The sequence below is a fragment of the Thamnophis sirtalis genome, unplaced genomic scaffold (assembly GCF_051295495.1).
Source record: "Thamnophis sirtalis isolate CommonGarterSnake01/CBP01778 unplaced genomic scaffold, rThaSir2_p1.2 scaffold_5, whole genome shotgun sequence".
NCBI classification, from domain to species: domain Eukaryota; kingdom Metazoa; phylum Chordata; class Lepidosauria; order Squamata; family Natricidae; genus Thamnophis; species Thamnophis sirtalis.
Genome location: NW_028261385.1, coordinates 12,292,718 through 12,319,454, shown reverse-complemented (window position 1 = coordinate 12,319,454; position 26,737 = coordinate 12,292,718). Strand labels below are relative to the sequence as shown.

Genomic DNA, 26,737 nt, shown 5'->3' with positions numbered 1-26,737 from the left:
CGCACCTTTTTGCCCCAAAAAAGAGGCGGAAAATCTGGGTGTGTCTTATACACTGAATTTAGCATTTTTGCCTCTTGAAACCCCGCCCCTTCACCAAAATGGCCATGCATAGCCTTTAAAAGGTTTTCAGAGTGCTCTGGGGGCTGGGGAGGGCAGAAATGAGTAAAAAATGGGTCAATTTTTGCTCAGTTATGCCCCCCCAATCCCCGCGACCACTCTATAAGCTTCCTAAATGCTATGCATGCCCTTTTTGTGACCAAAAATGGACCTGTTTTCACAAAAAAACAGGCCATTTTTGCTCTTTTTTGAAGAAAAAAAAAAGATTTTGCACTCTACAAGCCTCCTAAAGGCTATGGCTGCCATTTTTTGGGGCAGAAAAACTGGACCATTTTTTGGAGGTCTGCAGAGTGCAAAAACTTTTTTTTAATTTGCCTCTTCAAAACCTTGGGGCGTCTTATACTCCAGTGCATCTTATACTCCAAAAAATACGGAATTCATCTTTTTCCTACAGTAAACTTTTCAGGATAAAGTTTAGCAGCTCTTACTAGGAGATTCCCTCCTTCCTCTATTAATTTGGGGAGTTGTTTAACATATTTCACCCTCCATTCTCAAAGTAATGGAAGACCTTTATGTAATATTTATGGTAATCTGTCAAAATAATAGAGAGAATTTACTAGTTTAAACTTGACAGCTTGTAAGAGTGATACCTTCACTGTAATCACCAGGGCAGTCGTTTCAGAAGCAAGATCTGAGCCAATTTGCTTCAGAGGGAGTCTGCCCTGTGGCCTTCCATCACTTCCGACTGTCAGCAGAATTCCTTAACGAAGCACTACCACCTACTGTGTGCCATTTTTTTTTACTGTGGAGATTGATGGCTTGTGCGCTCAGACATGAAAAGATGCTCTTGGTATTTCAGGGTCCTTGTGATTTGGTGTGGCTGCCATTGCGCTATCCGAGTCACAAATATAATTTGTCCTCTACTCTCTCCTTTTTCTTCCAAGAATCTTTTTTTAAAAAATTTTTGGACAATTGGTTTGTTCTTCTGCTCCTGAAATTATTATTTAATCCCTAAAGGGAAATGGTGGTTCAGTGACTAAGACGCTGAGCTTGTCGATCTGAAAGGTCAGCAGTTCCGGCAGTTTGAATCCCTAGTGCTGTGTAACAGAGTGAGCTCCCGCTACTTGTCCCAACTTCTGCCAACCAAGCAGTTCGAAAGCACGTAAAAAATGCAATTAGAAAAATAGGGACCACCTTTGGTGGGAAGGTAACAGCGTTCAGTGCGCCTTCGGCATTTAGTCATGCCGGCCACATGACCACGGAGACCCCTTGGTGGTCCGTGAGACAATTTTGGTGGTTTGCAGAAAAATTATTTGCATTTTTTATATTGCACTAAATGCTATTTATCTTTTTTTTTAAAAAAAAAAATCATATTAGTGGTCTGCAGAATTTAAAATTATGAATTTAGTGGTCCCTGAGATCCAAAAGGTTTGACCCCTGCTCCATAGTATATACTCTGCTTCTGCAACACTTGACCATGCTCTGTCGGCCCACCCATGCTCCTATGTCTGCCTGTACTCCATAGTACCTGCCCACCCATGCTCCTGTGCCTGCCAGTTCTCCATACCACACATCCACACTTCTGTAGTGCCTGTCCATAGTGCCCATCCAGGCTCTATAGTGCCCACCTGTGGCACTCACCTTCCGGTTCATGCAGTTCTTGATATTACAATTGCACCTTTCTTCTTCTCTATACAGGTAGTCCTTGACTTACCACCACAATTGAGCCCAATTTGTTAAACAAATGTTGCCTCTTTTTACGACCTTTCTGGCCACCATTGTTAAGGGAATCATTGCAGTTGTCAAGTTAGTCACACGGTTCTTAAGTGAATCTGGCTTCCCCATTGATTTGGCTTCTCCGAAGGTCGCAAAAGGTGATCCCTTGACCTTGGGTCACAGCAACAATCACAAGTATCTGAAGTACCTTCAAAACATCTGCATTTTGATCCTGTGTTCATGGGGATGTTATGAAGGTCGAAACAGCACTTTTTTAGTGCCACTTTTTTTAGTGAGAACTAACTTTAAATAATATTCAGTATTGATATAGGACTTGCAAAAGTTATCTCAGCATCCAGCATTTACAAATGAAGAGATAATAAATATAAGCATCCAAAACATCAGGACATAAAAAAATGAAAGCCAAATGATTATTAACACCAAATAAAGGGCCTCTTGTTTAGCCTTCATAGGAACAGACTAGATAGCACCTTGATCTGAACTAGTAGCATTTTGAAGTTTTGCTATCGTTCACTGAAACTGAAATGTTAGAAAATACTTTCTGTTTCCCTTCATGGGGACACAAAGAACAGCAAAACAGTCACTGGGGATGTTGTCCTTTCATTGTAGCCCTTTGATGTGCATGTGATATGGCCTTAAACAAGAAATACAGACTTAAGCGTTGTTGTTTTTAAAGATCTGTAGTGCGCATTCAGTGTTAAAGCTTTCCAGTGATAACTGTGGTGGAATGTAGTCTGGATTCCCAGGAGGGGAGGGGGTACATTTCAGAGGAGTAAGAGACAACTCGGGTCAGATGGTTCTCGTGAGCGAATGAAGGGGGGAGACAGCTCTTCCCTAATAGTTCCCAGAGTATTTGCTTTATGGAATGGTAGAATGCTTTAGTTTGGCAGGACTCTCTGTCTATGGGTGAGGAACAGTAAATAAATCAGCTGGCAAGAATCACAGTGGGTCTTCTTAGTTTTGGGAGCCTGATATAATGGAGGAATTTAAAATTAGTTTTGTAGGAATCTTTACCGCAGGGTTTCCTGGTGGTTTTCTTGTCTCTGGAGATAATTACATCACTGCATCTTATTTGATTTAAACTGAAAAGGCCAGTTTCAGTTTGGATCGTTGCACAAGAGTAGAAGATAACTTAAAACGAAAGAGAGAGAAAAAGCTGTCATCCCTGAAAAACAGCAAAAAAAATCCACTTTAGGTTTAAAGCAGCTGTTCTCAAATTAATGAATATTGGAACAGGAAGCTGATTCCAAGCCAGTGTTATTTTGGGGGGGGGGGGAAGTATAAACATCAGATATACAACTGTAAGGCAAAGATAACTTATTTTATGCAAGTTTTTATCAGTTAAAGCAGTACAGAGTCCAAAAGTGATTTATATACATTTGTTGAACCAAGATGTAATCGTGTCATAATGATAAAAAGGAGTGGATTGTGATGACATTTGTGCTCTAGGAAAGATTAAGCCAATTAACTGACAGGGTGAAAATATCAAAAGAACCGGATGAAGGAAATGCAGAGGTACAAAGTGTAACTTCCTGGTAAGAAATGGACACGGGAGAATAGAATATTCTGGGTTCTTGGGAGGAAGTTGATGTGTATCAACACCACCTAAAGACCCACAGCTATGATTTCATATTGTTGTGTATAGAATCACCTGCCTGAAATAATCTGCCTGACTCAGAGGCGGTATTCAGCAGGTTCTGACCAGTTCTGGAGAACCAGTAGTGGAAATTTTGAGTAGTTCAGAGAACCGGTAAATACCACCTCTGACTGGCTCCACCCCCCTCTATTCTCTGCCTGCTGAGTGCCAGCTGATTGGAGGAAATGGGGATTTTACAGTATCCTTCCCCTGCCACGCCCACCAAGCCATGCCATGCCAACCAAGCCACGCCCACAGAACCGGAAGTAAAAAAAAAAATTGAATCCCACTACTGGCCTGACTCCCAACAACTCTGAACTGTTTACAAATTGTTGAAAACATTTAAAAACAAGAAAATAGCACAAAACAAAGGGAATAAAGATGGCAGAGAAAAGGAAGGAAAAGAAGGGAAAAAGAGAGGAGAGGGGACGAGGGAGGAGAGGAAAGGGAAGGAAAGAGAAGAGAAGGGGAAAGGAAGAGGAGGGGAAGGGAAGGGAGAGGAGGGAAGGGGAGGAGAGGGGAAGGGAAGTTATTGTCAACTTTACTAGGCAGACCCGACAGGAAACGCAGCCAGATAAACTAATTCTACTTTATTGTAAAGCTACACTAACAGAATCTTTCAAGTCTGAAAGTACAGTTCCCCCGCCATCAGCTTTACAGCCTGAGAACTTAGGGTGAGATCCTTCTTAAGCTTCTTGCTCCATCCAGTGTGCAGCTACAGACTTTGCTGTCTCTTATCCAGCTGTTCTCTAAGGCAGGCCTGTCAAACTTTGCGACTCTGCAAAGTCAAAAAACATCCCATTATGGCCCGATATGTCACCTACGGCCCGCGATGCAATTGGGTTTGACACCCCTGCTCTAGGGCAGTGTTTTTCAACCTTTTTTGTGCAAAGGCACACTTTTTTCATGAAAAAAATCACGAGGCACACCACCATTAGAAAATGTTAAAAAAATTTAACTCTGTGCCTATATTGACTATATATAAAGTAATTCTCCCACGGCACACCTTACACTATGTCATGGCACACTAGTGTGCCGTGGCACAGTGGTTGAAAAACACTGCTCTAGGGAGTGTCTCTGGCTCCAGTCTTCCAACATATCATGACACCAGTTGCGATAGGACTGAGGAATTCTGGGAGTTGAAGTCCAAAAATCTTAAAGTTGCCAAGTTTAGGCTGATCTAGGCTGAAACCGTCTTTTCCATTCAGCCTTTCTTTTCATGGCATCTTGGCAAGGAACAAGGAGCAATATATCCCTGTGAGATGTCAACATCTATTTCCTCCCTTTTTGCTTTCTCCAGTTAGTGTGACCTTATTTCTGCCTTTTTTGTTAATAGAGAGGGTCTAGGCCATATTGTTGGCAAATGGTTTTAAGTCAATTAAGTTTGCCCTGTGGAATTTGGGAATGCCTAACACAAGCATGACTGGTTTAATTTGGGAGAACTAATAAATCCAGATAAATATAGGGGAGGGGGGAACTGCCCCTTTACATTTCAATCAAAACTTGACATATTGTGTGTTGTTTTTATAATTGATCTGAAAGTTTTAAAATTTTGGACTGAACATTGTGAGAGTCCTCAATAACGAAACATTTCTCCAAATTATCTCAGTTTATCCCTTTTTATTGCTACTTGGTCTGTTCATTTGTAGCTCTTCTTTTGTGCTTATCCTACGTAAAGTTGCCCTACATCCAAAAAATGAGGCATTACTAATTCGATACTCTAAGGAAATGCAATTTGGGATATAATTAACTACTGAAACCTCAGCAATTGCATGCTGTAGTTACACCCCATTTTTGAAGGCATGGTTCCACCAGAATGTGGGGAAGAAGAGAATGGAATGGATTTGGGAGTAGGAGTAGGAGTAGGAATAGGAATAGAATGAGCTGGAAGGGACCTTGGAGATCTTCTAGTCTAGCGCTCTGCTCAAGCAGGAGAACCTTTACTATTTCAGATAAGTGGCTGTCTAGTTTCTTCTTAAAAACCTGCAGTGATGGAGAGCCCATGATTTCTGGAGGCAAACTGTTCCACTGGTCAATTGCCCACTACGTAATGGATGCAAAATGTTGGAACCTTAAGGGTAGATTCAGATTCAGATTCAGATTTAATTTATTTGTATGCCGCCCTTCTCCGGGAGGGACTCAGGGCGGCGAACAACTCAAGGGGAAAAGGGGATACAAACACAATGCATATAATTAAAAAACACAAGAGTCATACAGCCATACAAGTCGAGAGGGGAGGGGAACTGATCAACCCCAGGCCTGCCGGCACAGCCAGGTTTTGACGGCTTTCCGGAAGGCCTGGAGAGGGGTGAGGGTCCGAATCTCCGCGGGGAGTTCATTCCAAAGGGCCAGAGCTGCAACAGAGAAAGCCCTCCCCCGGGTAGTAGCCAGATGGCATTGGCTGGTAGACGGAACCCGGAGGAGGCCGACCCTGTGCGATCTAACGGGTCTGTGGGAGGTAATTGGCAGAAGGAGGTCTCTCAAGTACCCAGGTCCAATACCATGAAGGGCTTTATAAGTTACAACTAGCACTTTGAAGCGTATCCCGAGACCGATCGGTAACCAGTGCAGCTCGCAGAGGATAGGTGTAATGTGGGTGTACCGAGGTGCACCCACAATCGCTCGCGCGGCTGCATTCTGGACGAGTTGTAGTCTCCGAATACTCTTCAAAGGCTGCCCCATGTAGAGCGCATTGCAGTAGTCCAGTCTTGAGGTCACGAGGGCATGAGTGACTGTCGCGAGTGCCTCCCGGTTCAGGTAGGGGCGCAACTGGTGCACCAGGCGAACCTGGGCAAATGCCCCCCTGGTCACAGCCGACAGGTGATGTTCTAAGGTCAGCTGTGGGTCAGGAGGACTCCCAAGTTGCGCGCCCTGTCTGAGGGGCGTAAATTTTCACCCCCCAGCCTGAGTGATGGAATACTGGCCAAATTCTTGGGAGGGAAACACAACAGCCACTCGGTCTTGTCTGGATTGAGTACAAGCTTGTTAACTCCCATCCAGACCCTGACAGCCTCCAGGTAGATCTGCCTTGGACTCTGATTTAATTCTGCATGATATTTGGAACCCTGACAGCTTGTTTGTTTTGTTGCAGACTTTTCATTACCCAACTAAGTAATGTCATCAGCACTAATGATGCACTTTTGAATAATGAAACGTCTGCAAGAAAACAACCAAGCTCAGAGAGCATTGAGGACCCTTCATTTCAACTCTGATCTACACATATTCTCCTTGATCACTATACCAATTTTCCAAATTATTAAATACATTTTAGGGTGTATAATAACAGTTTTGCTGTCAGTTTTTAGCACTCAACATCAAAGAAGGCTGCACCACTCACTTGTTTGATTTAATGGCTCCCCACTGATTTCTGGATTTATCGTCATTTTCTTTAGGTGGACCTACCATGACTTCTTGAATCGGTATCGAGTGCTTATGAAAGACAAAAGTATTTCGAAAAAGAACGACAAGACATTGATTTGTAAAACGTTATTGGAAAGTCTAATTAAGGTAAGATGTCAGAGCTACTGTACATTATTAGATCAACCAATCAATCAAGTTGGCACATAATCCAGCATCACTTATAGTCCTAAATCCACAATTCTACCTCTCCATTTAACTATATCCAAAGAACCTGAAAAATCTTTGCAACTTATTCAAAATCAATTCAAAACCTATTCAAAAAAAATGGTTTTGAATAAGTTGCAAAGATTTTTCAGGTGCTTTGTACTATATGAATATATAGTCCAGAGAATGATGGGATCAATGGAATTACTAACATGTCTGGAAGAATCTTTATTACTGCTTGTTCTTTAGCTGACCTTGCCTTAGGTTCTTCAAGTTGCTCAAGTCTCCACAAAAATTTTTTATCTTCAATTCCAACCGAATTTTCCATTTAGGTTTCCTCTTCTTGCCTCTTTGGTTCTTTTGTATTTTCAAACCCAATTCTTTGGTGGTTATGAAGGCTGCTGCATACATCAGCTGGTTTGTTTCAACTAATGTAGTGGTTTGAATGATTTGTACAGCCTCATTGACCTTTTTTAGTACCTTTCTCAATTCTTTCCGGTTCACTTGGTTCAGCTTTGGCAAACATGTTCTTTCAGCATCTTGTATTTGATGCTTTATTTTCTCAGTTAATTGAGCAATATCTGTTGGTGTTTGTTCTTCAGTGCTTCCTTGTTCTTTATCTTCATCCATTTCAGCATCCTCTTCCTCCTTTTCTTCCTCAGTTTGCTTTTGAGTCTGCAAATCATTCTTGATGTTATTACTCTTCTTTGTTGATATAGTCAGACCATTAGTTGCTTTCTTTTCGATTCCTATTCTGCTGTAGTGAAAAATTTGTGGCTTAGAATTACACGTCCTTGGTCCATTAGCCTTTCTTCACTGATATCCCAGTCCGTGTGGTTCACCTTCCAAATCTGATACATTCTTTTTTGAAATCCATGTTTTGCTGGCTCAGACTGATAGTAAGCTTTCATAATAGAGATGTTTTCTTCCCCAGTCCAGATTTTTCGCTTTTTCACTTTTCTTCCAGTAGCTTGTCAACTCAATGCCCTAGTTGCCTAGCAGAGGGAGCTGAGCCCTGTAGCTCATTTTGCGCAGAATGCCCAGAAGCCATAGCATCCAATGGAACCCTTGTTAATCCAGGCGACGGTTCAGCCAGCATAAATTTCATATTTTTTTTAATTCACCATATTTGAATGGGTTGTGTAGCAAATTTTGTCTGGCCCTTCACCTAAGACCTGTCTGATATGGTTGTACCTGTTCAGCATATCCCTTAGGGTCATTAGCCCCTCCACTACGACAAGGTAAAGCTCCTCGGAGGGGATTATTATTGTTGTTGTTGTTGTTAACATCTCAACAACTAACCAAGGATCTAGGAACCCTTAAGGCAACGTTGGAGGATATAAGCTGTTCCAAGTTATTATTATGTGGTTAATTTTTGGTGAGATTCACAGCCTTTGGGGCTGGTTGGTAGCTCCACAGTTCCAAGTCCTAACCAAGGACCTAGGAACTGTAAAGATAAGGTCGGAGGATATAAGCTGTTCCAAGTAGGGTGGTTTTTTGTAGAAAAATGTTCAAGTCCAATAAATTTAGAATTTCCAAATAGCGACGTAGCCCTTTAGGTATTGCTCCAAGGGCTCCAATTACAATTCGGGCAACACACAATTTATTTTTCAACAGTCGCTCAATTTGCAAGTCTTAGTACTTTGTGATTTTTTTTCTTGCTGCTTATCTTCAATTTGCGCATCACCAGGTACTGCAATGTCAATGAACCAAACTTTTTTTCTTTTCAACTATTGTTATGTCAGGTGTGTTGTAGGCCAAGTGCCTGTCAGTCGTATTATTATTATTATTAGCCTTTATTGTCATTGTACATCATGTATACAACGAAATTGGTTTAGCATCTACTGGTGTAATCCATAACAAAAAAAAATACAAGACAATATGAATAGTATAGAAAATAATTCTCATACAAATAATTGGGGGAGAAAAAAATAGTCATACATTTCCATATGTACTGTACGTGGAGTGATTGTGATTGTGTTTATGAGTCTGACAGCCCGTGGGTAGAAGTTGTTTTTAAATCTGTTTGTCTCGCTGGCTATACTTCAGTGTCTTCCACCTGATGATAAAAGTGAAAAGGGACATTGGCCAGGGTGTGAATCATCCCTAATAGAGGTGGTATTCAGCTGGTTCAGACCGGTTCAGGTGAACCGGTAGCGGAGATTGTGGGTGGACCCGGTGCTCCCCCCCAGCTCTGTGCCATCCTATTTAGCCACGTTTTTGAGGCCAGGTACATGCACGGAAGGCACACCCACAGGCAAAGCGCATGCATAGCAAGGCCGGGCGCGTGTGCAGAAGGTTTGTGTGTGTGTAAAGTGAGTGTGTGCACGGCAAACCAGTGGTAAAAATAAGTGAAACCCACCACTGATCCCTAAGTATCTTCCTTACTTTGTTGAAACGAGACCTGGCAATGTCATCCAGTGGTGTTAGAGGCCAACCAATGGTTTATTGTGCCGAATTGATCACTCTCTGTGGTGCCTTCCTATCCGCAGCAGTTAAAGCAGCATATACCATATTGCCAAATAGTGCTTTATAACACTATCTGGGTGGTTTACAATATAAAAGCATTATTTACATATTGGCCCCAACAATCTGGGTCCTTATTTTACTGATCTCGGAAGAATAGAAGCCCCAGTCAACCTTGAGCTGGTCAAGATCGAACTCTAGGCTGCGGGAAGAGTTTGCAGTACGTGAGGATCCTTTAATATAGCTGAATTCTGCTCCTTACTGAAAAAATATTTGCCCATCGTCATGTTCCTATTTTAACCAGACTTTGTGCCAACTTGGATACATCTTATTTGTTCTACCATATTTTATTTGTATATGATGCAGCCAAGCAAAACACTTGACTAGGCCACATATTGCACTAAAAAACGGTATGCTCAAATTTGGTGGAAGGAGAGGGAGGAACGGAGGGAGGGAGGGAGGGAGGGAGGGAGGGAAGGAAGGAAGGAAGGAAGGAAGGAAGGAAGGAAGGAAGGAAGGAAGGAAGGAAGGAAGGAAGGAAGGAAGCTGGCAGCAGATTCGGACAGTGAGGAGATTGGGGAGGAACATGGGCCAGTCCTGGAGTCTGGAAAAGACTCTGATGAGGGCTCTGCATGGGGCCGTCTGACAATTATCGGCTGCCTCCGAGTCGGACATGGGGCAGACCAACAGCTGGAGCCTGTTTCTAGTGTGCACCTGCGCATAGTTGTCAGACGAAAGGAACAGCTAAGGAACAAGGGTCGACATGGGAGTAAGGCCACAGGTGGATGATGATTGACCCCTCCCGGGAAAAATAAAAGAGGAGCAAAAGAGGAGGGGAGTTTTCAGGAGACAATTTGTTTAATTGTTTCGTGACTCTCAGAGGATCCTTGCCAAGTTCTGCAGATATCGGCCTGGCAGCTCTCCAAGCCAGATAAGGTCTGTGACTGTAAATTCACCCTTGAAAGACTTTGCTGGATATGAATGAGAGGAATTCACAGTAAATTAATAAAAAGAGTTTTTTTGCCAGGACAAGGAGCCTGCTTCTTGGTCAGAACAGGAGGGAAGGAGGGAAACTAGGGAGAAGGAAGGAAGGAAGAAATGGTTTTAAAAATTCTTGGTTTTCCTTTTATACTTTTCCAAGGATCCTGACCAGTTTCAGTTTGGACGTACGAAGATCTTTTTCCGTGCTGGCCAGGTGGCCTACTTGGAAAAATTGCGGGCAGATAAGTTCCGGGCTGCCACCATCATGATACAGAAGACCGTGCGCGGCTGGATGCAGAGAAGGAAGTACAGGAAAACCAGGGAGGCAGCTTTAAGTATCCAGAGGTTCACCCGAGGATATCTGGCACGCAGGTAAGCATCAAGCGAACATTTCCCCCAGGAGAATTTGCTTGCTAGAAATGTGGGCATTTGTTCGCCTAGCAGAAATGGAGCACCACAGCGGCTTACTGCTTAAGATACTGGGCTTTTTCCCTCAAAAAAGAGAGTGAAAATCTGGGTACGTCTTATACACCGAATACAGCATTTTTGGCTTCCCCAAATCCTGCCCTCTTTGCAAAAATTGCTGTGCATAGCCTTTAGGAGGCTTCCAGAGTCTTCCTGGAGGTTGGGAAGGGCAATAATGAGCGAAAATAGGCCATTTTTTGCTCGTCCCCTGCCCCAGCCTCCAGGAGCACTCTATAAGCCTCCTAAAGGCTATGCATGTCCCTTTTTGACAAAAAACAGGCCCCATTTTTGCAAAAAAAGGGCCATTTTTGGGAGTGCAAAAACTTTTTTTAAAATTTGTCTCTTCAAAATCTTGGTGCGTCTTATATTCTGGTGTGTCTTATACTCCGAAAAATACTGTAGATATATGAACTCTATGAATTGTATAAGAGAGCTTAAAGACCATTTAGCCCTTGAGTCCAATTCCTGTACAATATGTACAGGAATACACATTTAAACCATTCAGACGGATAGCTATCTAGCGTTTCTTGAGCACATCTGATAAAGCAGAATCAATCATTTCACTAGCATATATTAAACTATTTTCTTCCTTTAATGGTAAGCTATTTCATTCATAAATTGGGAAACGGCCTGGGATACAGGCAATTTCTATGGCCTTGATGGCGAACCTATGGCACATGTGCCAGAGGTGACATGCAGAGCCCTCTCTATAGGCATGCGCGCCGTCACTAGCTGGTCTGGTTTCCAGTGTGCATCCGCAACCAGAAGGCTAGCTGGCCAATGCACATGCGCACACTGGAAACCCGAAGACCAGTTGGCCGGCAAGTGCATGCACACCAATCAGCTGGTCTTTGGGTTTCTGGGCTCCGGTGTGCACATGCGCGTTCTGGTTTCGGCATTAGGTGCCGAAAAAGTTCACAGTCACTGTTCTGTGGCATTTCTTTTCAGGATTCCACCTAACATAAAAACCCCAGTTACTACTATTACCCCAATCCCCAAACTTACAACAAGAATAAAAAGAAAGAACAAAAAAGGTTATTTTTTTACAATTATTATATAAAACTTGTTTTTAACAACATATGAAACCATGACCTGCAAGACTTTTGTACCTGGATGATAAAAATTGAAAGCGCAGAGAATATTATTCAGTGTCCTGCTCTCCTGAACTGCCACAGGTACTAGAGTAATAAAATTCCCTTTATGCTCACCCTACCACAAAGGAAATAGAATAAATTGCTAAGGCCCCCAGTCATAGTTTTCAGCTCATATCCTTGTCCTGGTGCATTGGGGAAAAACAATGTGACAGTTGCTGTGATGGAAAGTACGCAAAGAAAGGTCATTTGTAAAAAAGATAAGTAGAAATGTTTAAATCTTTCAAGATTTTCTGAGTTCCTTGTTACCATTCGCCTGCTGCAGGGGTCCCCAGCCTGTGGGCTACGACCAGTGGTGGGATTCAAATAATTTAACAACCAGTTCTCTGCCCTAATGACCATCTGGGTAGGCATGGCTTGGTGGTCATGTGACCATGTGGGTGTGGCCAACTCAACATCACTCAGGTCGATGGGCGCTTCGCCTTAGCAAGGGTTAACCGGAGAGGCAGTTTCTGTAAGCAGGGCAATAAAGATTAGGCTAGAAACAACACCAGAATGATTCCTTCCTGCCTTCCTTACAGGATTAGCCCTGTAAAGTGGGGAAAAAACAAAAGGAGATTTCTTCCAACAATCGGTTCTCTGAACTGCTTAGAAAGTTAACAACCGGTTCTCCCAAATAGGTGCTAACTGGCTGAATCCCACCGCTGACCACGACCCACTATTAGCCCACATCCTATTCACAAGTGGGCCACTTAAAGGCCTGGGTAGCTTGCGCACATGTGCATCTGCACAACCCCACTCGTATTAAAGTTGTCACAGCCCCACTTGCACAACTGGTTATGCAAACATCACAAGCACTCGGGGCCCCATGTGATGGGAACTCTCGGCCCCACTCACGTGAGCAAAGGGTGCTCGCCAGAGGTGGGTTCCTACCAGTTCGCACCTATTCGGTAGAACCGGTTCGTCAAATTTACCGAACCGGTTAGAAGAGGTTCCACCAGTGGACCCGGAAAGCAGGCCACACCTACAGAAGAGGTTCCAAAAATTTTTGAAATCCACCACTGGTCCTTGGATATGATTATTCTACACTATCATGCTCCTATTTATAAAACTCAGTGCCTCTGTGAAAGGTAAGGATGACTACTGCGTTTGTGGTGCAATGAGAACATTGCGTGTGTTGAAGTTGTTTTAACGCAAACCAAAGATGCCTTTTAAAAAACAAGTTGACATCCTATTCTTATGCATGCCAGTGCTGTGTGTGAGGTAATTTAAGGTGGTTCTGACAAGTGTCATCGGCATCTTCATATCCGGTGACATGGCCGGCAAGCCACTCCCATCCGGTCACATGGGTGGCAAGCCACTCCCACAAAGGGGGCCACACCCACAGAGTAGGTTCAAACAATTTTTGAAACCCACCACTGGTGCTCGCCCATGCACACGCATGCACATACATGCCTCCTCCTCCCATAAAACCATTCCCTCTTTTCCCCACTTCCCCTCCGCCTCCGGTCCGCCAACCCAGAAAGGTTAGAGAATTCTGCTTTACTGCATTTAGAAGCCCTGTCAGATCTGATAGGTACCATTTTGTCTAACCAGTCCTTGAGTTGAGTTTAGTTGCCTAGCAACCATTCAAAGTTAGAACAGAATCCCCCCCCTCCCTCCAAACCGCCTTATGATCTGATTTCAAAGTTATGACTGCTGCCCAGTGGTGGGTTTCAAATTTTCTTGGAACCTCTTCTGTAGGTGTGGCCTGCTTTCAGGGTCCACTGGTGGAACCTCTTCTAACCGGTAGATTTGATGAACCGGTTCTACCGAACAGGTGCAAACTGGTAGGAACCCACCTCTGCTGCTGCCCCTCCCCCAAGGGGGGGTTCCTATGATCACATTTTGAGCGCTTGCCAACTGGCTCACTTTTAAGGCCACTTGCAATCATATGATCGTAGATTTTTTTATATTTTTCTTTTTGTTTCTAATGTCTGCTTTTTTACTTTACTTTATTGTCATTGTACGTATATACACAGTAGAAACATACAACGAAATTCACATAACACCCAGAGACTGGGCCCAACACATATAACAATCCCCAACACCCCCCCCCCCCACTAAAAAATTCCCCGCCCCTAAACCATCCAAGCATCCACACAACAGACCAAGTAGTGCTGTCCAATAGCTCACTGGTGGTGGCCCTTTAGTTCATTGTTGAGTGCAATTATAGCTCTGGGACAAAAGCCATTCAGAAGACGTGTGGTCCAAAGTTTAATTGTTCTGTATCTTCTGCCGGGAGGCAACGGTCCAAAAAGATTGTAAGCAGGATGGGAAGAGTCTCTGAGAATGTTATGCAACTTCCTCAAACAGCGAGATGCGGAGATGTCATCCAGGGCTGGTAGCTGGAGCCCAGTGATATTCTGGGCAGTTATAATGATTCTCCGGAGAGCTTTTTTGTCCGCTGCAGAGCTGCTCCCATACTATGCAAGAATGCCGTATGTCAGGACACTCTCAATGGTGCTGCGATAGTAGGACAGAAGTAGATGCTGAGATAGATTTATCTTCCCGAGCATTCTCAGGAAGTACAGCCTCTTCTGTGCTTCCTTCGCAAGCTTGTTAGCATTCATGGTCCATGAGAGGTCCTCCGAGAGATAAATGCCCAGAAATTTAAAACTACAAACCCTCTCCACTGCCTCGCCATTTATGTACAATGGTAAATGTACGTCTCTCTTCCTCCTAAAGTCAATTATTCTGATTTCTGACTAAAAAAAAAAAAATCAGTCATTGGGTAAAATGGATTTGTTTAATGATTGCAGCGTTCACTTAATGCAGTGTTTCTCAACCTTGGCAACTTGAAGATGTCCGGACTTCAATTCCCAGAATTTCCCAGCCAGCGAATGCTGGCTGGGGAATTCTGGGAGTTGAAGTCCGGGCATCTTCAAGTTGCCAAGGTTGAGAAACACTGACTTAATGACTGCAGCATTTGTTTAATGGTTGCTGCAAGAAAATGTTGTAACATTGAGTCCAGTCACACCTAACTAGACATTTTCCACTAAAATTGAGACCAGGGTTGAATGTTACCGTCGTGGCTAAATTGGTGTGGGAGAGATACAGTCAGACAAAATGTAATAAAGCTTTATTGGATGTAGCGTTGGAGGATAATGGTTCTTCTGAGCCTAGAAAATAGGGTTGAAATAGTAAAACCTTCCACTGACAGATAAAGGAATTCTTGACAAACTTTGTAGAGCCCGAGCAACTCAAAGGAAAACATCTTCAGTGAGACTTCCCATTTTTATTAATTCAGTGTTTGATCTAATAATTAAGGCATTAGGCTAGAAAGCGGGAGACAGTGAGTTCAAGCTCTGCCTTAGCCATCAATTCAGCTGGGTGACTTTGGGCCAATCACCAGGAGACTGGGAGTTCTAGTTCCACCTTAGACATGAAAGCCAATTGGGTGACTTTGGGCCAATCACCAGGAGATGGGAATTCAAGTCCTGCCGTAGCATGAAAGCCAATTAAATGACTTTGGGCCAATCACCAGGAGACTGGGAGTTCTACTCCTGCCTTAGCAGTGGTTGCTTCTGGATCCCATTGCAACCGGTACGTTGCAACGGGGCCTGGCGTCCACCATGTCCACGCGCGCAGCATGCCTGTGATGCTCCAGCTACTCGGCAGAGTGTCGTGCAGGCGCCGTACGCTTCGTGCATGTGCGTGAAAGCCCCGATCGGCTCAAATGCAAGTAGGGAGGGTGGGTGGGCCCTCCAGAGCACCGTACTAGAACGGTACCTGGTGCTCCCAGCAGGCACGTATCCCACCACTGCGCCTTAGCCATGAAATCCAGCTGGGTGACTTTGGGCCAGTCACTCTCTCTCAGCCCAACCCACCTCACGGGGCCGTAGTTGCGGAGAAAATAGGAGGAGGCAAGCGTGTTGGATATGTTCGCCGCCTTGAGTTATTTGTAAAAATAATAAAGGCAGGATATAAATTAATTAATTAAATTAATTAATTAATTAATTAATACAATAGATGAGGCTGTGAGAACAAACTTGTCCAGAATTAATTTTGAAGTGGTACAAGCAGTGGTGTGAAAATATTCCGAGAGGCGTAAAAACATTGTTTTTAAAGAAATGGAGAGCCATCCATTTCTAAAAGAATGAGAAAACCTATGCAGATCAGTGTGGTGCAATGCTCAGTGTTGCATTCATCCCAGGAAAGCCTGGATTCAAATCTTCACTCACTGGATAGCATTGAACCAGTATCTGACCTTTAGCCCAATCTACCCTATAGGCTTCTCATGCCAGGCCCTAAGCCAAGAATGATATGTGGCAAGCCTTCCAAGCTGAGGGCTTTATTGTTTCACACACCTGTAGACTGAAGATTCTACTATCTGCATCTACAATTACTTTATGAGCTGCAGGTAGTGCACGTCTGACAACAGTTCATTTAGTGAGCGTTCAACATTACAACGACACTGAAAAAAGTGACTTATGACCAGTGGGGAAATTCAATTTTTTTTGCTACTGGTTCTGTGGGCATGGCTTGATGGGCATGGTGTGGCTTGGTGGGCATGACTTGATAGGCATGGCAGGGGAAGGATAATGCAAAATCTCCATTCCTACCCCACTCCTGGGGGAAGGATACTGCAAAATCTCCATTCCTACCCCACTCCTGGGGGAAGGATACTGCAAAATCTACATTCCCACCCCACTCCAGGGAAAGGATACTGCAAAATCTCCATTCCTACCCCACATCTGGGGGCAGGATACTGCAAAATCTCCATTCCCATCCCACTCCTGGGGGAAGGATACTGCAAAATCTCCATTCCCATCCCACTCCTGGGGGAAGGATATTGCAAAATCTCCATTCCCATCCCACTCCTGGGGGAAGGATACTGCAAAATCTCCATTCCCGCCCCACTCCTGGGGGAAGGATACTGCAAAATCTCCATTCCTACCCCACTCCTGGGGGAAGGATACTGCAAAATCTCCATTCCCTCCACACTCCAAGGGAAGGATACTGCAAAATCTACATTCCCACCCCACTCCAGGGAAAGGATACTGCAAAATCTCCATTCCTACCCCACATCTGGGGGCAGGATACTGCAAAATCTCCATTCCCATCCCACTCCTGGGGGAAGGATACTGCAAAATCTCCATTCCCATCCCACTCCTGGGGGAAGGATATTGCAAAATCTCCATTCCCATCCCACTCCTGGGGGAAGGATACTGCAAAATCTCCATTCCCGCCCCACTCCTGGGGGAAGGATATTGCAAAATCTCCATTCCGGCCCCACTCCTGGGAGAAGGATATTGCAAAATCTCTATTCCCACCCCACTCTGAGGCCAGCCAGAGGTGGTATTTGCCGGTTCTCCAAACTACTCTAAATTCCCGCTACTGGTTCTCCAGAACCTGCTGAATTTCACCCCTGAGTGTATTGCTTTGAGCTTCCAGAGAAGAAATAGGAAGTGAAACAAATAAATAAATGAAGTGGAAATTGTGGTTGTTTTTTTTAATAACCGTTATGGCTGTTATGCACTTGGGGCCACTATTGACTTATTGTCAAAACTAAGGAACATGAAGGAGGCAACAGCACACTTAAAGGAATTGTGGGCAATAATTCACTTCTGCAAAAAATGTCCATTCACAATCCATCGCCAACAATTGTTGAGTCTTTGTTGGAAACAGGATGGAGTTAAATAAAAAAAACACACAACCTGGAAGAAAGAACAGCAGAGTAAGAGCCAAGGTGGCGTAGTGGTTAAATGCAGCACTGCAGGCTACTGCTAGATCAGCAGGTCAGCGGTTCAAATCTCACCGGCTCAGGGTTGACTCAGCCTTCCATCCTTCCGAGGTGGGTAAAATGAGGACCCAGATTGTTGGGGGCAATATGCTGACTCTCTGTAAACCGCTTAGAGAGGCCTGAAAGGCCTATGAAGCGGTATATAAGTCTACTGCTATTGCTATATTGCTATAACATAAAATCGGTACAGGAGCACTTCTATTAGGAACAATCGGTTTGTGTTGTCCTTCTTATTTATCATTGCTAAACCTTTATCCCCCCTCACTCTTCTGCAGATTGGCGGATCATCTAAGGAAAACAAGAGCGGCCATTATTTTCCAGAAACAATATCGAATGTTAAGGATACGCCGGGCCTACCAAGCCATCCGTCAAGCAGCTATCACGATCCAGTCCTTCACCCGAGGAATGTTCGTTAGGAAGAACTATCAAAAGGTTCGTTTCTTTGACTTTGAATTCCAGACCACACAAATATTTCAGTAATCCTTTTTTTATTCTGATGCATGCTTCATGGAAGTCGGATACAAGTCGTCCTTGACTTATGACCAATCATTAAATCGACCATTTGGAATTAGGGCTACCGAAAGGTCTCGTAAAGAGACTTCTGGCCATCGTAAAATGTTGTGCAAATAAAGAAGGGTATTTGTAGCTCAGGGTTGCAATGAGGGGGTCCTTGGTGCTCTCTGGCCTTGTTTTCTTGTAGATGTTTCATTACCCAACTAGGTAACATCATTAGTGCATCATTAGTTTCTGTAATGAAATGTTTGCAAGAAAGAAACCAAGCTCTGAGACCACCAAGGATGCCTCAATATTGTGCAGCCCTATGCAATCTGATTAGTGATCACATGACTGAATTTTGGACACTTGGTGACCAGCTCAATTTAACAACTTGTTGAAGTGTCCTGCAGTCATGTAACCATGGAATAGAATAGAATAGAATAGAATAGAATAACAGAGTTAGAAAGGATCTTGGAGGTCTTCTAGTCCAACCCACTGCCTAGGCAGGAAACTCTACACCACCAGACAAATGGTTATCCAACATCTTCACAAAAACGTCCAGTGTTGGGGCATTCACAACTTCTGGAGCCAAGCTGTACCATTGATTAATTGTTCTAACTGTCAGGAAATTTCTCCTTAGTTCCAAGTACTTCTCTCCTTGATGAGTTTCCACCCATTGCTTCTTGTCCTGCCCTCAGATGCTTTGGAGAATAGATTGACTCCCTCTTCTTTGTGGCAACCCCTGAGATATTGGAACATTGGTATCGTGTCTCCCCTAATCCTTCTTTTCATTAAACTAAACATACCCAATTCCTGCAACCGTTCTTCATGGGTTTGATTTTTTTTAAAAAAATGACAAAAACCCTCATTCGGGTGAATGGATTCAGACCTACGACCACGTAAATCGCTCAACAATCATTGTAAAACAGTCATAAAATTAGGTCTAGTCATGTGGGTGCCTTGACTTATGACTGAAATTCCAGTCCCAATTGTGGTCGTAAGTCAAGGATCACCTGTATAATCTTTAGTGTGTGAACCAAGTTCTTGGGTACATGCCAACATATCAAGTGCTGGATATATTACCGTATTTTTTGGAGTATAAGATGCACCTTTTCCCCTCAAAAAAGAGGCTGAAAATCTGGGTGTGTCTTATACACTGAATACAGCATTTTTAGCCTCCCCAAACCCTGCCCCCTTTGCAGAAATGGACATGCATAGCTTTTAGAAAGCTTTCAGAGAGTTGCTGGGGGCTGGGGAGGGCAGAAATGAGTGAAAAAATGGGCTGGTTTTGCCCCCCTCAGCCCCCAGGAGCACTCTACAAGCCCCCTAAGGGCTATTCAGGGCCATTTTTTGGGAGGTTTGCAGAGTGCAAAAAATTTTTTTAAAGAATTTTCTTCTTCAAAACCTTGGTGCGTCTTATACTCCTGTGCGTCTTATACTCCAAAAATATGGTAGTTAATTTTCTTGTGAAGCAAATTAAGGGAGTTCATCCTTTGTACTGTGAACCAGAGATTGTACATATATGATTTTGCATATCTTTGTTGTCGTGGTTTTGTTTAGTATTTCACAGTCAATCACAAATATAGTAAAACAGATTAAAAACAAGTACTCTAAAAACAACTGCTGAAAAGGAGCAGATAGGTGTTAGTATAGTTATTGGCCAGTAAACATCTGCCACTTTTTCTCCTTTAATTCAGGTTGGACTCTATTGTAAAACTGCAAAAAATTCATTATGTTAAAGATAGATAAGAGGGCCTCAACAATGCTACCAGAGCATCATCATCACTTTTAAAAAATGTTCAATCTGTCTTTAATAATGTCTTCAGTCCTACATAAAATTTTGCTTCTGAATTCCTGTTGTCTTCAAGTGTAATTTAAGCTTCTTGCTCCTCATCTGGATTATGTCTTGACTTTATTCGGAGCTAGCAAAATCACTTCACACTCGGTTGTAAATGTCAAATTTCAAAACACAACGTGTTTTCTGTGAGGCATTTCTTAGTCTTCATTTCTAATTGTATAAGGTTAGTAACAAAATCGACATCTCAAAATGAGATACACTGGGAGTCCAGGAGTAGGTGCATCGGGCCCAGTGTTCTCAATCCTTAGTAGCAGCTCCTGTCAAAGTCTTAGATGTCTTCTCCATCAGCTTCCATGGTTTGAGATATCTCTTCCTCTTTCGTTGGTAATTAAGAGCCGAGGTGGCGCAGTGGTTAGGGTGCAGTACTGCAGGCCACTTCAGCTGAGTGTTATCTGCAGTTCAGCGGTTCTAATCTCACCGGCTCAAGGTTGACTCAGCCTTCCATCCTTCCGAGGTGGGTGAAATGGGGACCCAGACTGTGGGGGCGATATGCTGACTCTGTAAACCGCTTAGAGAGGGCTGAAAGCCCTATGAAGCGGTATATAAGTCTTAACTGCTATTGCTATCTGGAAAGTCAGCCATTCGTCCCATATATAAAACCTGAGCACGACCTTGGTATTAATCCTATAATTTAGAAGTTCCCTTTTGAAATCCTCAAATGGATGTCATCCTGTCCAGGGAGTACAAAGGTTTTATTTTCTTTGAAGTAACTTTCAAACTGCTCTTGAAGGATTAACTAGTGACAAACTCAACAGGCTATATCCAGTGTTTCTTAGCATGCAAATGGGTAGCCTGCTGCTAAGAAGCTAGATAGATTGGTTGCTTGACAGGTGAGGGCAAGAGATTCTAAGAATAGTAACTCACACCCTTGTTACCTCTAGATCAGATTATGTCAGTGTGATATACCTGGGGCTGGCCTTGAAGATTACCCAAAAATCACAATAGGGGCAAAAAGCAACAGGTCCTCTCTGCTACTGGGTCAGAGCGAATTAACTTGACAGTATCTAAGCTGTAGGAACTCGCCTTGACTTTCAGTAGGTTTCTGAGTAAAACTCAAGAGGTTGGTAATAACCCATAAAACAAGTTGAACTTGAGGCCAGATATCTTTAGGACTTCTCCGAAGAGGTTTATTACATCTGGGAGTAGATGCTCCACACTTTCTCAGCCCAGGAGAGTAGAAGCAGAGCTTTGTAATGATTGTCTAGCTTCTTCCATAAGTCTCTCCATTGAGTTCCAAATGGTCCCTCCCGCCCACCCCCCACCCCACCCTATGGGTATGTTTAACTGTCAAGAGTTGGCTTCTTTGGCAGGTTCTTAAAGACTGAATGGCTTCTCTTTGTATTCTCATTTTATTCCTGTTTTAAGTTAATATCATTAGCAATATTGATTTTATTTTTTATTCACTGATGAGTATTTGAATTGGGTTCTAATTCATTATGTGTTGAGATGCTGCACAATCTTTTTGCATCTATTAGCTGTTTTGACCACTCGGGCCCACCTGTAGGAGAAGAGCAGGAAGAGCCTGGTGGGGGAGTTAAGCAAGTAATCAGCCTAGAGTCCTTGCATTCCCACAAATGGTCTAAATCCAACCTCTCTTGAATTCTGTTGACTCTTATCTAGCATCAATTTAGTCCTGACAGTTAGTTGGCTAAATTTCTGTGCATAGGCATGAACAACAGATCATCTTAATTGGAACAGCAGTCGCACTTAAGACTTACATACCGCTTCACAGTGCTTTTACAGCCCTCTCTAAGCGGTTTACAGAGTCAGCCTCTTGCCCCCAGGAATGCTATGTATAGTCCTGATTCTTCACACTTGGCACAATCTAAAGGAAGAAGAGAGGATGGGCAGGATGGGAAAATCTCTACTTCTTGTCTCAGTATCTACTTGTCATCTGGATTGTGCTTAGTTAAATGAATCACAGTGTTTAAAGACAAAGGAAACTTCCTGTCAGTCTTTCTCACGACAAAGTAGTTTAAATGAAAGATGTTTTTCGTGATGTCCATGTATTTCTGAGTGAATGCATCTAATGAAGCTAGGGGAAGCCTTCACTGATACCAGGGCAATCTGTTCTCTGCATCCAAGACTAACTGCATTATAACCATTTACTTCTTTCTAATGAGGCATTCTGCTACTTAACGTCTTGGAATAATTTCAACACTAATGAGGGACCCTTGCTGAATTCAGATGATCTCCAACATTGAACGCTTAGAGTTTTCGTAATTTAGCCGTCTATAAGTGTTTGAAAATAAGGAAGAAGTTGAGAGAACATTATTTGGAAGTATTTGCTGTAATTAATCCCTGATGGGTTACCTGTGAATGTACTATATAGTCTGGGGAAATCTATATATATATATATATATAAAAGCCAAATATCACTCACTCATCACGAAATATCCAGAAATGAAAAGCCTACAAACTTGAAATTTGGCACGTATGTTCCTCTTGGCTTCTTGGTGCTCGCTAAAAAGAATTTTTCAACATGATCATCAGATCATTAGTATTTCTTATACAGTAATGAATATGCTCTGATGCTAAGGAGTTAGACATTCTACTCCCCCTCCCCACCTGAAAAGAACTCTGTTCCAATTGCCAGTTGCCTCACATTCCGTTACCTCAGTTCAAACTGGCAGATGTTCCACTCCTTCACTCAGGAGCGGTCTGGAGCTCCTTACAGTACTAAACATTGGTATCTCACCAAAATGTCTACGCCTTCCATCTTTGGAACAGCTTCTGGACTCAAGGCGGCGGGAGCGATATTCCCTTATGTGTTTCGATCACCAACCATCATTGAGCCAACAGATTGTGATCTGAATTTCTCCTGCATAGCCCGATCACATAGATTCATTGCAAAGCACAGGTATCCAGTTAGTAATATATATAGGAAAGCTCAAATGTTAACTTAGCGAGGCACTATTGTCCCATAACTTTTAGCCTTGTCTTCCCTTTACTTTTGGCATTATTTAATAATTACCTAACAGGAAGAAATTCCTGGACTACATAATAATATTTCATCTTTACCTATTTAAAGGCATAACTTGTTAGTGTACGTCACTTATGTTTCATTGATACCCTCTGTTTCTTCACTAACTCTTTCTATGTGGGGGTTAATCTTGCCAACATTTTTTGATTGTTATAGCTAGGTCTTTTCTCTCCAAATGGTCCCCGTCCCCCCCCGACTCAGAACTTGACTCACTTTCAGAGTACAGAAGCATAAACTGTAGATATTTCAAAGTTTAAGCTACACAGACAGAAGCAATTTTTCTCCAGTTCTTAAGAGGGCTAGCTTAATGAAGCCACACAGAAAAGAACTTCAGGGCAAAATGGAAAGATTATCTAACATCAGGCTAGAGAGAAGAAACTTCACACTTTCTGAGCCTGAGAGATGCTATCAGAAGTGTCTCTGAGTTTGCCATTGTCATTAGTCTTAAACCAGAGTGTCTAACCTTGGCAACTTTTAAGAATTGTGGGCTTCAAATCCCAGAATTTCCTAGCCAGCCATGCTGGCTGGGGAATTCTGAGAGTTGAAGTCCACAAGCCTTAAATCAGTGGTGAAATTCAATTTTTTTTACTACTGATTCTGTGGGCGTGGCTTGGTGGGCAGGGGAAGGATACTGCAAAATCTCTATTCCCACCCCACTCCAGGGGAAGGGTACTGCAAAATTTCCGTTCCCACCTCCTTCTGGGGGCCAGCCAGAGGTGGTATTTGCCGGTTCTCTGAACTATTCAAAATCTCTGCTACCGGTAAAATTGTTGTTTTTATTTTATTTTTTTTGTATCCCCTCCTTTTTTTATTGTGAGCCGCCCTGAGTCTCTCGGGAATACAAACTCAATAAAACTGAAACTGAAACTGGTTCTCCAGAACCTGTCAGAACCTGCTGAATTTCATCCCTGTCTTAAATGTCTATGGACATTCACAGTCATCCAAGGCCATGATTGTCCCAAAGGTGCTTTTTCAAAAGGCAACTGGACTTTCCTTGTTTTTCCTTGAAGATGTTTCGCTTTTTGAGCTTTAGTTCTTCAGAACTGAAGAAGCTTCTTGGATGAAAAGCGAAATGTTTCCAAGGGAAAAACAAAGAAAAAGTCCAGTTGCATTTTGAAAAAGCACCTTTGGGACACAAGTCTTAAAGTTGCTAAGGTTGACATCCCTGTCTTTAACTAACATTTTAACCGCTGCTTCTTAGTAGCGTATGGATTCTATTGTTTATTCAATTTTATCCCACCTTTGTGCTTATAGGGACATAATAATGAACTACTGAGTATTCATTTTGGAGCAATATCAATTTTTGATCATTTGGCCACTACAGAAGTGCGTACATGTTAATGGCTATTCACTGTTCACAATTGCCACAAATATTGTACATTTGCATTCCTCATATTCCTGTCGAGTTAGAAACTGTTGCATGAATAATACCACACACTTAATTTTAATACAATTACTTTATTGGAACGGATCCAGTTGAATGTAATGTGAAGATGGTGGAAAAAATACATCACAGTTCTACTGAGACAAATCACTGGACTATTTTTAATAGATTAAATTGCTTAGTGGCTCCTTGTTTTAATAGTAGCACAACTGAAACATTGACCCATATTTCTATATAATAGCCATACCTATAGTCAGTGTAAAGATGATGTATGGATTTAACCTTATTTTTGGAATGGTTTGATATGTTCAGCCACAAACGAACTGTTCAGAATACATTTTCAAAGCACGTTTAGCTAAAATGGAGTGTGTTAATTTATATAGTGAATATTAAAACTTTGGACTTATGGCAAACCAAATACAGATTTGTGTTTATATGGCTTACAAGTTATAGGCCATTTTTTAATCTGATACCCCGTTTTATTGATCTCAGGGTTCTAGTAACACAAAGATGTCCTTGCAAACTTAATACCCAATACATATTCATATGTGATTTAATTCACCAATTTGTACTTCGCAGCAGGAATATCCTGGGACAGAGAAACTCCGTAATGTGCCTCTTTCCATTTTTGCACATTTTATAACCTCCTAGCCTTAAGTTCAATGGTGGGATTCAAATAATTTAACGACCGGTTCTCTGCCCTAATGATTTCTTCCAGCAACCGGTTCACCAAACTGCTCAGAAAGTTATCAACCGGTTCTCCCGAAGTGGTGCGAACTGGCTGAATCCCAGCACTGCTTAAGTTGATGATGTAATGTTGACCTAGGCACCATAATGAATGTTTCAAATATTTGGAGATTTGGTGACTTCTTAGACAGCTGAATGGACTCCTAAGGTCAAAAATAATATTTCAGTGCCATTTCTTCCTCATCACCAAGTGGAGAAGATCAGATGGCCAAACAATAAAGCATTGCTTGGTGATGAACGATGGCCATCAACCTTCTCTAAGCAGATGCCTGAATTGTTCCCACGGACCACTTGTGAAATTTTGTGGTGGGAAATTTTCTTCCCACAGTGGTGCTGTTCATGATGTATTGAATTTCAACTCTCATAACCAGTCATAATACAAGCGGGGGATTATGGAAGTTGGAAGACATCAAGAGAGCACTAAATTAAGAACAGCTCTTGTATATCAACTTTCTGATGCCTTTGATACTCAAAAATTGAGACTTTCAAAAGCTGTATATCCTCTAGAGGTGTGGTCTTAATCTTAATCAGGATGGCCCTCACTGAAAACATTGGGAGTCATTATAAGCAATACAATACAATAGCAGAGTTGGAAGAGACCTTGGAGATCTTCTAGTCCAACCACCTGCCTAGGCAGGAAACTCTGTACCGTTCCAGACAAATGGCTATCCAATATCTTCTTAAAAACTTCCAGTGTTGGAGCATTCACAACTTTTGGAGGCAAGTTGTTCCACTGATTAATTGTTCTAACTGTCAGGAAATTTCTCCTCAGTTCTAAGTTGCTTCTCTCCTTGATTAGTTTCCACCCATTGCTGCTTCTTCTATACTCAGGTGCCTTGGAGAATAGTTTGACTCCCTCTTCTTTGTGGCAACCCCTGAGATATTGGAACACTGCTATCATGTCTCCCCTAGTCCCTAAACACTTTTCATTAAGCACTTTTTGATTATGCTCTGTTGAAAAAATCCAGATTCGTATTTATCATTAGAGAATGATCAATGAGAACTAGAATGTCCTAGATGGTGTTCAGCAACGTTGACGTATGCTACCATATTTCTTCCCTGTCTTCTGTATGTTGCTATGTGTTCATGCGCTTTTAAGATACTTATGGAGTACAAGGCCATCGTCCTCCAGAAATATACTCGAGCTTGGCTGGCTCGGAAGAATTTCACCAAGTTCAGATGTGCGGCTGTGATGATCCAGTGCTATTTCAGGCGCATGAAAGCCAAGCAAGAGCTGAAAGCTCTGAAGATCGAGGCCCGGTCAGCCGAGCACTTGAAGAGACTCAACATTGGCATGGAGAACAAAGTTGTGCAACTACAGAGAAAGATAGATGAACAGGTAAAATCCCACCCGGTCTTGCTCTGTTGTGTCAACCCATGTCTCCCCAGTGTTCTGCATGGAACTATTTGCTAATGGTGGCCTCCATTTTGTTTGCCTCTGTATCCACAGAATATTGTCCAGCTCTACAATGTGGTGGCTCAGTGGCT

At 42.7% G+C, this 26,737-nt stretch overlaps 1 protein-coding gene across 1 annotated transcript in view; it reads left to right on the top strand.

Annotated features, from left to right (window-relative positions):
- Positions 1-26,737, top strand: part of MYO5B (myosin VB) — a 331,539-nt gene that overhangs the window by 219,417 nt on the left and 85,385 nt on the right. Inside the window, exons 19-22 of the mRNA XM_087715323.1 lie at positions 6,823-6,937; positions 10,602-10,813; positions 18,058-18,214; positions 26,349-26,588. Of these exons, the coding sequence (XP_087571449.1) occupies positions 6,823-6,937; positions 10,602-10,813; positions 18,058-18,214; positions 26,349-26,588 (724 nt within the window). The remainder of the gene's footprint in view (positions 1-6,822; positions 6,938-10,601; positions 10,814-18,057; positions 18,215-26,348; positions 26,589-26,737) is intronic.